Source organism: Myotis lucifugus, unplaced genomic scaffold, assembly GCF_000147115.1.
Source record: "Myotis lucifugus unplaced genomic scaffold, Myoluc2.0 scaffold_132, whole genome shotgun sequence".
In the NCBI taxonomy this organism is placed as follows: domain Eukaryota; kingdom Metazoa; phylum Chordata; class Mammalia; order Chiroptera; family Vespertilionidae; genus Myotis; species Myotis lucifugus.
In genome coordinates this window covers 834,929-847,175 of record NW_005871180.1, presented here as the reverse complement: position 1 = coordinate 847,175, position 12,247 = coordinate 834,929, and the positions used below count along the sequence as shown (strand labels likewise).

At 39.9% G+C, this 12,247-nt stretch overlaps 2 protein-coding genes across 2 annotated transcripts in view; one reads left to right on the top strand and one right to left on the bottom strand.

The window, feature by feature from the left end:
- The window catches only part of CUNH10orf67 (chromosome unknown C10orf67 homolog), a 156,539-nt gene extending 156,303 nt beyond the window's left edge, over nucleotides 1–236 (bottom strand). Inside the window, exon 1 of the mRNA XM_023758550.1 lies at nucleotides 10–236. Coding sequence (XP_023614318.1) covers nucleotides 10–236 — 227 coding nt within the window. The remainder of the gene's footprint in view (nucleotides 1–9) is intronic.
- OTUD1 (OTU deubiquitinase 1) lies at nucleotides 200–2,113 on the top strand. Its single transcript, XM_006094274.3, has one exon. The coding sequence runs from the start codon at nucleotides 275–277 to the stop codon at nucleotides 869–871; it is 597 nt and encodes a 198-aa protein (XP_006094336.1). The 5' UTR covers nucleotides 200–274; the 3' UTR covers nucleotides 872–2,113.
- Nucleotides 2,114–12,247: the final 10,134 nt, after the last annotated feature.

The window sequence follows — 12,247 nt, the reverse complement described above, 5'->3', positions numbered from 1 at the left end:
ACTTCCGACTGAGCGAGCACCGCAGGTCTCTGACAATCGCCAAGCAACGTGGCCCTCTTCGCTCGCGGGGACCCGGAGCCCAGCTCCGGCCCGTGGGCGAGGAGCGCCCGGCCGAGAGGTGCCTGCGGGGCTGGGAGAGTGCCGGCGAGCGCAGCGACCTTCCAGCGCAGACGAGGCGCGGCGGCCCGGCCCCGAACTCGAGACACCCGCGTCCCCGGAGCGGCGAGGCGGCCCATCACGGCGCCGCCCGAGGCGGCCCTCGCCCCCCGATCGGATGCCCGGGACGAGAAAACTGGCCCTGTACCTGGCGGAGGTGGAGAGGCAGGACAAGTACCTGCGGCAGAGGAATAAGTACCGGTTCCACATCATCCCCGACGGCAACTGCCTCTACCGAGCGGTCAGCAAGACCATGTACGGGCACCAGAGCCTGCACCCGGAGCTGCGGGAGCAGACGGTGCACTACATCGCCGACCACCTGGACCACTTCAGCCCCCTGATCGAGGGCGACGTGGGGGAGTTCATCATCGCCGCCGCGCAGGACGGGGCCTGGGCCGGGTACCCGGAGCTGCTGGCCATGGGGCAGATGCTGAATGTGAACATCCACTTAACGACTGGCGGGAGGTTGGAGAGTCCCACCGTGTCCACGATGATTCACTACCTGGGCCCGGAGGATGCTCGACGGCCTAGTATTTGGCTCAGTTGGCTCAGTAATGGACATTATGATGCCGTGTTTGACCACTCCTATCCTAACCCGGAGTATGACAGCTGGTGCAGACAGACTCAAGTGCAAAGGAAACGCGACGAAGAACTTGCCAAATCCATGGCCATCTCCCTCTCCAAAATGTATATTGAACAAAATGCATGCTCTTGAAGTGTCTGAAAACCTACACCCTGGGAAAGTGCATTTACATAATTTGTGTTTGGAGAATTATACGAACTCTCATCAGGGTAATAGCACTTTTAAAATTAATAGTAGATGACTGTAGGTGTAATGCCTTAAGCTTTTTTTTAATTTTGAATGTTTTCTCAGAGCTGAAGGTTGCTGGGCACCGAAACGATGCTTCATGATAGCTTTGTATGATCCTACTGCTATTTATAATTTGCTGTATAAAGTCAGCACTACTTAATTTGCAAGCTAATTTCTCACAGTGTATATATTTGTTCATTCCTGGTAATCTATTTTCTATAAAAAGGTATTTTTGCACAACATTTTAAAAAATTGGTGTAACTTCATCTATGACGTGTTCCATTTTGACAGCTTTCCGGCATAAATCCAGACAAAAGTGCTTTATAGGAAGCTTATTTGAATCAAGTTTGTGATTTAGTAGTTGTTTTATGTTGATGAATTTGAATTTTACAATTCTTAGATACTTTTTCAAATGGAGATTGATACATTCATGTTATCAGATAATTGGCCCATTCCATTTTGATGAAACATTTGTTTTTGAAATCATTATTTTTCTAGAAATGGTCAACCTTTTAAAGAGAAATAATATGTAAGGGGAGATTGTGGGAAGATTTTTTTTTTTTTTTTGAGTGCCAGCTCTTAACTTGAATGAAAGTCTGATATTTGCTGATGGCAGAGTGGTTAATTATTCTGGTTAATGTTTAGAGTAGATTGGTGCTCTCATTCGTCTTTATTTATATTTGTTATTTTGTTGTAAAAGAATTTTAACATGGTGTAAAACTTTGTGATAAAGCCTCCTGCTTTATATAGCTTCTTGGATTCAACTGAGATTTGAAAACGAATAGGATGGATTTCTCGAACCAACCTTTGCAGTTATTTTATAGCAGGAAAGGAGACTATTGTCTTAATATTCTAAATATTAAGTCCTTTTAAATTCTTTCAAAAGGAAAAATAGGATTGCCCTGTATTATGTACAAATAAAAATGTCTGTAAACAGAGCTTGTACGGTTTGCTGGGTCAAACAATGTTCCCAACCTAAAATCTATCTCATTTCCACTTAACTACTGTTAGTCATATTTATTAAGTAACGCAGTTTGTACTTTTTTATTTTGTAACATTTTGTGATTTTTTTGTACAATACTGTATTTGTATAATAGAGCAATTCTCAGCTGGGTGGAATGAATAAAATGCATAGTTTTACTTACATGTTTGACTGAAGTGGTTTTTATATAAAGTGGTATCTGTAGGAAACTTTTTTGTATCTACACAGTTTTTTTCATGTGTACTAGTAAAGGTGGCACAGATACGAGAGGTTTTCTTAAATTCTCACATGAACAGGATAGGATAATCAGTAATTTCAAAGAATAAGTCTAACATAATTTAAAGGTACAGTAACAAAAAAATTTCTCTCATTATTTCTAATTATAATTCCTGTCTAAAACTTCAGGTGTACCTATTGAGTAATGAACAGGGAAGTGCAAGTATTGTTAACCAGCACAATGTTTAATTATGGTTTTGTGTTCCATTCACTCTTAGCATAGGTTTTAATGTTTTAAAGCGTAGCTACAGCAGTGCCCTAATCTATTTTGTCTGGGCTTTTGAGACCATGGGAATCTACAAATTTTAATATACGTTATCAGATTTAGTTGAGAAGTGCACCTGTATACATAATCCTGGGTATGTTATTGCAGAATAAAAACAGCTTGTGATGTTTTTACTTTTCAGTTGATTGTTTAGGTGTCATGGTTACAGTCACAATTGAATAGACTTTGAGTTCATTGCTTAACCACATTTTTGGAATGATGCCATTGATCATCAAGGAAAGATAAGTTGTCAAAGGTTTAAATGTTAACTATTCATGCATTTTTGGTTTTTTAGGGAAGATAAAGTTTACTTCATGGCTTCCCTAATTATGTAACTTGATAAGAAAGAAATTATATGAATCACCTGGCTAATTATGGTTCTTACACTTTTCTCCACTTTATTTAGAGCTGTATAAAATTTGGGGATACTTAAAATAAACCCACAAAAAGCCAGAGAATAATTAAGTAGAATTTCCTAAAGAGCATTAATATTTTAAATAGGTTCTTTTGTGTTCTTTTTCATTTTAAAATTAGGATCCTAAGTCCTTGATTTAAATTCTCAAGGTGATGTTTTTAAATAAAATTAAATGAGTCCTAAGATTGTATTGTATGGCAGCATGTTTATTAGTTGTCTTTCCTAAATGGTCTTTCCCATCCTTTTTCTATGGCTTAGATTTTTTGAAGAAGAAATGTAGTATGGGCCTGGCCTGGCCGGTGTGGCCCCGTGGTTCACGGACCAGTGAACCGGGAGGTGGTGGTTTGATTCCAAGTAGGGGCTGAGTTCCTGGTGGGGCGGGGAGGAGGGCATGCTGGAAGCAGATGATCCATGATTCTCTCTCATCATTGATGTTTTTGTCTCTCCATCTCTTACTCTCTGAAATCACAATTAAATTTAAAAAAAGGAATGTATGCTTTATTCCCTTATACTTAATATTCTCTATTGCTATACTGGTTTTACATGTTTAGCAGTAGCAGTCTTGGATCCCTGAAGACTTGAGCAGTCAAAGAAGTGGAAATGTGAGCTATTACTTTAAGCAAACAGATTTATTCCTTCATTTACTCTGTTTGCTAAAAGTAAATAGCTCACATTTAAAAACTAAATTGGCATAGTACTTCCAACATTTGGGCAAAAACCTAATTTCTTGAATCTTGTTCATTTTCCGCTCAAATTTTTTTTCTAAGATAAAATTACTCATTTTAGTCATATTTAATTGAGCAGTAAACCACTAATTGATAAGTGGACATATATGTGTGATACTTTATATTTTATGTACTTATAATTCATATGCTTGGTCTAGGCACAAAACAAAACCTTTTATCAGAGGCCACATTTTATAGAGGAGAGGAAATGCCTTAAGATCCCTTGAACATCAGAATTAGCCTCAACTTGGTTAAATATTTTTGTTGCAATGTTTTCTTCATAATTTTTGTACTGGAAAAAAGAAAAGATCCTGAAATAATCCTGAGGAAACAGAAGAAAGCTAGGTAGACAGGGACAGGGACCATGGCGGGGAGGGGAACGAAGTAAAACCAGGAACCCAACTAGGTGGAGTTACTAAGATACCCCAACTGGGTGAGGATGGAAGGGCACACCTGGGAGACATGAGCTTTAAAATGTATGAATGTTGCTAACACAGGCAGCTTGCAGATAACCAGTCACAGATAGTAAGGCGTATAAACTAATCCCAAGGATGTTGCTAATGTGAAATTCTTTGAAAGGACCAATGAGGAACTAACAAGCATATAGCAAAGCATACAACAATGCTTGGGCGCTTCTCTCTCCCAGAGTGCTAGATTCTTGGGTCAATGGCAGGAGATACACTCCCCCTCGCTCATGTGGCTTATGGCCTTGTGGGCCTCCACATATGGACTAATAGACTTTAATTAGCTTGGATGCTGAACTCCCGACTGTAACATGGAAAGGAAGCTCTGGACACTGGCCTGTTTCTGGAACCTCAGATGCCCCTTTTCCAGGACTGGCTTCTCTCAATACACTTTGGTTCTGCTAACAGTTTTTGTCCACAACGTCCTTCTTTGATTTCACAAGACAACGAACTGGGACTCAATACCCCACATTTCAGTTTCAATCCCACTACTTTAGTAATTTTATTTTATATATTTTTCCTAAAAAATGAGAAAAGTAAACTCTAAAATTCTATCATGGTTTTCATATGGAGGAAAAGCATTAGAGAAGAAATATTTCAAATCTTTGGGCATGATAATTTGATAGGTTGAATATATGTATATTCAAGAGTATATGTACTTCAAATGTGTAATGTTCACATTTAATAGGCAGTTATTTGTCAAAATTTTTTGGGACATCTCTAGTATGTCTATAACTATCTCAGTGGCTTCATTAATCTGTTGGTGGGAACAGTATACTTGGGAACATCTATATATATAAAAGGCTAATATGCTAACTGTTCCTCTGACCGTCCGACTGGTCGCTATGACGTGCACTGACCACCAGGGGGCAGATACTCAATGCAGGAGCTGCTGTGATGCACACTGACCATTTACAAAGAAACGGCACCGCAGACCTGGCACCCACAAAGCAACACTCGGCTTCCCCAAGTGGGACATGGGCCCCACCGCCACCCTGGAGCGACACCCCACCAAATCGCAGCCAATGCTGCCAAGACCCCATAGACACAAATGCAGCCCACAGCCCAGACCAGCCCAGAAATGGTGGCTGTAGGCGCCAGGTAATGACGTCACATAGCAATGCCCATCTTCCTCTCCCTAGCAACTAGCAGCCTTGGAGTTTCTTTAGCCCAGGAACACAACTTGCTTTTTAGCCAGGTGCAAACATTTTATACTTTAGCCAAATGTCTGTGAAGCATTTTCCCACCCCTCATCTCATTTGATCCTCACAGAAATCCTGGAGTAGGTAGATAGGAGACTCGGTAGAATCCTATTTTCTTTTCATTAGCCAGAAAATGGAGATTTAGAAAGTTTAGAAACTTGACCCGACTGAAAAGAAGTAAGATATGGTGGAATTTGAAAATGACTTCAGGTTTTCTCACTGCACAGAATATAGTCAAACACTGCTGCAGTTAAATATTTTACCCTTTGTTCTCCCTGCGTGATCTACAGTAATAATCTGCTTCGTGTTACTGTTCACTGCTGTGTTGCTGACAATTACCTGAAAGAGAAGTTGGGGTGCTTCACTGGGCTGGAAAAAGTTTAGCTAAATCAGAAAGCAGTTCTAATATAAGCAAGTTTATTCTATATATAAAAGGCTAAGTTGACTAGCAGATGCATGATACATATAAAGCTCTCTCTGATGCCAATTGACAACAATTATTCTATGTTATTTTTGATAAAATTATTTAAGAAGCAATCTGTGGTACACTTATTTGCTTTTTTACAAAGTAACTGAATATAATTGAATGTTCTCTTAATAACTTGGGGTTCTCCTGATGACATGGGTATAGGGCCTTGAAGCATTAGCAGATTGCTGAGATGTGACAGTCCCTATGTACTTTAAAGGATCTCAGAGTGCTAGGACTTTTATCTTGGTGTTTTTTTAAAAAATTATTTATTTATTTATTTATTTATTTATTTATTTATTTAAGTTCAAGGAAACATGAGTTTTTAACTTTCTTTTTTTTTAAATTTTTTTATTGATTAAGTTATTACATATGTGTCTTTATCCCCACGTTACCCCTCATCCCCCTCACTCATGCCCTCACCCCCCTGTTGTCTGTCCATTGGTTAGGCATATATGCTTGCATATAGGTCCTTTGGTTGATCTCTCCCCCTTACCCCCACCCTCTCCTACCTTCCCTCTGAGGTTTGACAGTCTGATTGATGCTTCTCTGTCTCTGGATCTGTTTTTGTTCATCAGTTTATGTTGTTCATTATATTTCACAAATGAGTGAGATCATGTGATATTTATTTTTCTCTGACCGGCTTATTTTACTTAGCATAATGCTCTCCAGTTCCATCCATGCTATTGCAAATGGTAAGAACTCCTTTTTTACTGCAGCGTAGTATTCCATTGTGTAGATGTAACACAGTTTTTTAATCCACTCATCTGCTGATGGGCACTTAGGCTGTTTCCAAATCTTAGCTATGGTGAATTGTGCTGCTATGAACATAGGGGTGCATATATCCTTTCTGATTGGTGTTTCTAGTTTCTTGGAACATATTCCTAGAAGTGGGATCACTGGGTCAAATGGGAGTTCCATTTTTAGTTTTTTGCTGAACAGAACTTCATACTGTCTTCCATAGTGGCTGCACCAGTCTGCATTCCCACCAGCAGTGCACGAGGGTTCCTTTTTCTCCACATCCTCGCCAGCACTTGTCGTTTGTTGATTTGTTGATGATAGCCATTCTGACAGGTGTGAGATAGTATCGTATTATCTTGGAGTTTTATACTTTCCTGTCTCTCCCTCACATTCTGATTTTTTTCTCATTGTCACTTTCTAGCCCTGATTCACATATGAATTCCTATGTTGAATTAGAGACACCAACAAACATGTTGTCAGAATTGACTCTACAATAAAAAATGGGTTTCTAGAATGCTCTGCTATGTATGCTTCAGCTGTAGTTTTTGATCACCCTGAGAACTTTTTTCCTTTCATCTTTCTTTTTTACTAGAGGCCTGGTGCATGAAATTCATGCACTGGAGGAGGGGAGGGGGGTCCCTCAGCCCAGTCTGCACCTTCTCCAGTCTGGGACCCCTCGGGGGATCTCTGACTACCAGTTTAGACCCCATCCCTCTCGCAATCCGGGACCACTGGCTCTTAACCGCTTGCCTGCCTGCCTGATCGCCCCTAACTGCCTCTGCTTGCTGGCTTGGTTGCCCCCTAATTGCCCCCCTGCCGGCCTGGTCACCCCCTAATGGCCCCCCTGCCAGTCTGGCCACTCCCTAACTGCTCCCCTGCTGGCCTGGCCACCCCCTAACTGCCTCCTTGCTGGCCTGGTCACCCCCTAACGCAGTGATGGCGAAACTTTTGAGCTCGGCGTGTCAGCATTTTGAAAAACCCTAACTTAACTCTGGTGCCATGTCACATATAGAAATTTTTTGATATTTGCAACCATAGTAAAGCAAAGACTTATATTTTTGATATTTATTTTATATATTTAAATGCCATTTAACAAAGAAAAATCAACCAAAAAAAATGAGTTCGCATGTCACCTCTGACACGCGTGTCATAGGTTCGCCATCACTGCTAACGGCTCCTCTGCCAGCCTGCCTGATCGCCCCTAACCACTCTACATGCCTGCCTGATCGCCCCTAATTGGTTCCCTGCCTGCCTGATCGCCCCCTAACTGGTCCCCTGTTGGCCTGGTTGCCTCCTTAATGTCCGGAAGAAAGTCGGACGTCTGGAAGATGTCTGGTTGACCTAGTCTAATTAGCATATTACCCTTTTATGAGTATAGATTTTTTTCCATCTTGGAAATACTTAATTAGTCTGATTAAGGGACCATTAAATGTGTGCATTGTTATATTAAAACAAAACAATGTCAAAATTGGGGTTGATTTGTCATCGTCTGGTTAATGTTTTGCTTCCTCTCTGCCATTTGTAATCCTTTTGTCATATGTATGTGCCTGCCACTGTTTTCCTTTTGCTTATGCAATTTTGTAGTTAGTTTTCTGGTCCACCAACATGTGCTAATTATGAGGTAATTCAAATATCTGGTTTTCATTGAAGACTCCAAATTACAGTGCACATAGACAGGTTCAGTACAAATACTACTGCTCTTTTGAATTTCTTCTCCCTCATACTTCTTTAATGAATGTGCATTATGTCTACATTGGGTAAATAAGTTTATCTTCTTTATCCTGGCCTTCCCTTTCCATGAAAGAAGAGTATTTTCCCCTCATATTGATTAGAGTGGTTGAATAGAGTCAGTAGACACCCTGTATTAATATGCTGTCAAACAATGACAACTTGAAATAATTCCATTGGTATTTGTGCATTTTATATTTTAAAGCAGTTAAAGTAGAACCTCCCTCCCCCAGCATTTTATACTTTTAACTTTAACTGGAATGATTTTAGCAAGTGTTGAGGCCAAGTAGATTGTCAATATATATAGAGGTAGCCTCAGTGATGTATGTGCGCAGTAATAATTGCATTTACACAAATGTTCCACTTAGAAGTAATCTGAATAATTTTAGGACTGGACAATGTGGCTGTATTTCTTAGATTATCAAGGTGCAAAATGGTAGTGTACAGAATAGGTAACTGTGAAGGGAATTCATACCAATGTGTCATGTAACAAGTGTGCAGCCAATTTGTAAAATAAACTCAAATAAGGCTTTCAGTTTAATGACAATTGGGAAACATTTACTTTTTGTTTCTTACAGTGAAATATGAGCTCTACTGGTGATGTAATAGGAATGAAAGAAGTGAAAGAATTTGGTCAGGAAATTCTTAGCTGTCACTTCACTGCCTTTACCATCTTGCTGGAAAGTGCCAAACCTAGGGCACAATTATGTGTTTTACTTATTAATTACTTAATTAATTAATATTGTTGAGAGTATTATAGATGTCCCCAAATTTTCCCCTTTGCCCCCCTCTGCCTGGCTCCCACCCCACCCTAGGCTTTCACCTCATTATTGTCTGTGTCCGTGGGCTATGCATATAGGCATATAAGTTCTTTGGTTAATCTCGTCCCATTCCCTGGGAGATCTGTCAGTCTGCTCCATGCTTCTATGTATTATCTAAACAATGCTTATGTCTCAAACAGCAGATGTTGAAATAGAAACCTCAGTGATTGCTTATACAGAATTCCAAGACAAGAAGAAAGAGATTTCAGATGTATGTCAAACTTTTCAATATAAAATAGTTCTTGGATAGATTTTTCATTACCTTTCATTTTCTTGATAGTGGCTGTTGGCAGAGACCACACTACTCACAGTTGTGGTAATTTGCAAAGAGATGGCTATATTGATTTAGAAGGCAACTTGCCCTTACAAGAATAGACAGTACAGTTTTAATAGTTAAACTGTTGTAACAAAAAGAAGTTTATTTCTTCTCACTCATCTGTTCCAAAGGGAATGGCTTAAGTTGGTAGGGCAGCTCTGCTCCCATAGTCATTCACCAGGACACTGACTGTGTGCATGATCTAAGCTAGTGGTCGGCAAACTCATTAGTCAACAGAACCAAATATCAACAGTACAACGATTGAAATATCTTTTGAGAGCCAAATTTTTTAAACTTAAACTATATAGGTAGGTACATTGTTATTAACTTAATTAGGGTACTCCTAAGGCTTAGGAAGAGCCACACTTAAGGGGCCAAAGAGCCGAATGTGGCTCGCGAGCCGCAGTTTGCTGACCACGGACTGAGTCATCACCATGTCTGAATTGTAGCTGATTAGAAAGGGAAGGATAAAAAAGTGAAGTACACCTGAGGTGATATACTTCACTTCAGCTGTCTGTTGGAAAAACTTCTTCACCTTGTCACTGGAAAGGGACCTGGCTGGAGCAGGTCTCCCTCTGGCCAAACTGTAGTGTGTGGGTTCTTGCCTTTGTGCAGGAAAGATTTCAAAATACAAGTCCAGGTGATTTAGAGAGTACATTTACTAGTATTAAAGATGGGGACAGTGAAACTAAGGAAGGACTTAGGGTAGAAGAAGAAACAGGAGAGAGCCTAGGCAGGGCTGCTTTGGCTCTCTAGAAATGTTACAGGAAAAAAGTGAGCCACATGGAGCAGCATGAATTCACTGAGAAATAAAAGTCACAATGACAGGAGTGAGCTAAGTCAGGTTGCTGTCAGCTTACTGCAAAGTCAGTGCAAAAGGGCTGTGGAGACAGGTTCAGGGGTTTAGCCTGGGACAAGCTACTGCTGCCTGCTGCTCCCCTGCTTGCAAGTCTTGTGGGGATCCTTAGAGTTTAGGAGAGAAAAGTAAAGATGCACACCTGAGAGGGAAGAAAGGCCTGGGCATGCTCCAGAGAGTCCATGTTTACATCCTTTGTCTTGAGGGCTTTATGTCTTTTCTGTGGGTAGGAATCCGAGGTGAGATCTCAGGAGTGGGTCTTAACAGAACATTCATTAGTTTTCCAAGTGTGTCCCTCAATATGTTGTTTCATCAAAATAAGCTTATAAGGGAGTTTGGGATCATCTTCTGGCCAGCTTCACTGCTTTAATTTTATCCTGGGTCTGTCTGGCTCTAATCAGTTTTTTTGTTATTTGTTCCCATGACTTCATCCGTCCTTGGGTTTGGCTGGCACAAATGGCACTGATTGGGTCTCTGTTACCTATCTCCCTGACCAAGGTGACTCAAGCTGTTTATTCTCTGGCTAGGGAAGAGAGGTATAAACCATTTGCTCTCAAGTGTCCTTGGTTAGTAGAGATAAGGACTTGTGATTCAGTAGCTGTCTGTGAATTGTTCAAATTGTTTGGCCTTATTTAATTATCTTGTATCAGTTTCCCCACTCCACTTGTCAAGGCATTTCCGTAGCTTCTTACTATCCTGCCTCAACATGGGTCCATTTAACAGGCAAATGTTATCCAGACTGTTCCCATGAAGAAAGGTAAATGGATTTTGGCAAAACTATAGCAATTTTTTCCAAATCATTATTTATTAGAAATGGTTTAGGGTTAAAATATTTTTAAAATAAAATTATAAAATTGAAGTATATGAAAATAAAGTGAGTAAAATATATGTTAACTTGATTCTCATTACAAAAATATAAAAGTAGAATTAATAGTTACCATAATATAAGGTTCCTTATTAGTGCCTCAAAAATGTATTTGCCACAAGTTAAATATATACATATGCAAATCCTTCCATGTTTTGAGAAGGCAGCCATTTTTTGTTTCTTTCCATGCTTAATTGCTCTTTAGTATATCAGAAATATCTTGAAAATCTGGCTGTCAATACAAGCCTGGATTTTCTCCAGAAAGAAGAACATAGAAAACCTTTTTCTTTTTATATTTTTATACAACATGCTTCTTTAGGATATTGCTAGTTTTACTTTTCCATCTTTATTTTCTAATTATTTTTTTTAATTGTTCTACTTGGTTTTCTTTTAGAATAGTTTTATGTGTCTGATCTACTTAAAATTGGGTGATCCTTACTAAGTTTTACTAAGTTATTATTTTTAAAGGAAAATGTCTGTACTTCACCCCACCATTAAAAAAGAGGGGAAACTGCTGGTGGTCTTGATCCAGCATCTAGAAGGTTTCAGGGATCTGGAGAAGGCTCTGTGTGTAGATTAATCAAGAGTCCAGAGATGAAACATCATTTTGAAAGGCATTATGGGGAGTCAGAGAAGACTTGGCTAAAGGAACTAAGTTCTCCTTGTCTCAGAACCCCTTGCTATTTATTAACACAATTTGTCCTAAAGCAAGGTAGATATACACATCAAAGGGTAGGGTTAGGTATACAGAATCCATTGTCAGATTGGGGAACTGCCTATAGCTGTTCAGGTGTTTGGCCAGTAGGAGGCAATAACATGTAGATTGAAATGCCTTCAGCTGTCTGGCAGCAAGCAATCATTTAATGCATCCTTTTCAGGTTTGGGGAAATGCCCTCAGCCATCTCCAGATGATTCAGCCCTGCTGACATGCTGGAATTGGCTTCCGGCAGGAAACATTATTAATGGGTATATAGTGGGCTAGAGGCTCTACCAAAAAGGGTCATATTTAGAACTGAAGGGTGAGGCTTACTCTTTGAAGTTAAAGCTAATAAGAATCATCATAAATGGGTAGATTACAAATGGCAGCAGAGTAAGTGGAAGCTACACAGATATTCTGCCAGGACCAAACTGGAAATACAACTAAAATACAGAAAAACC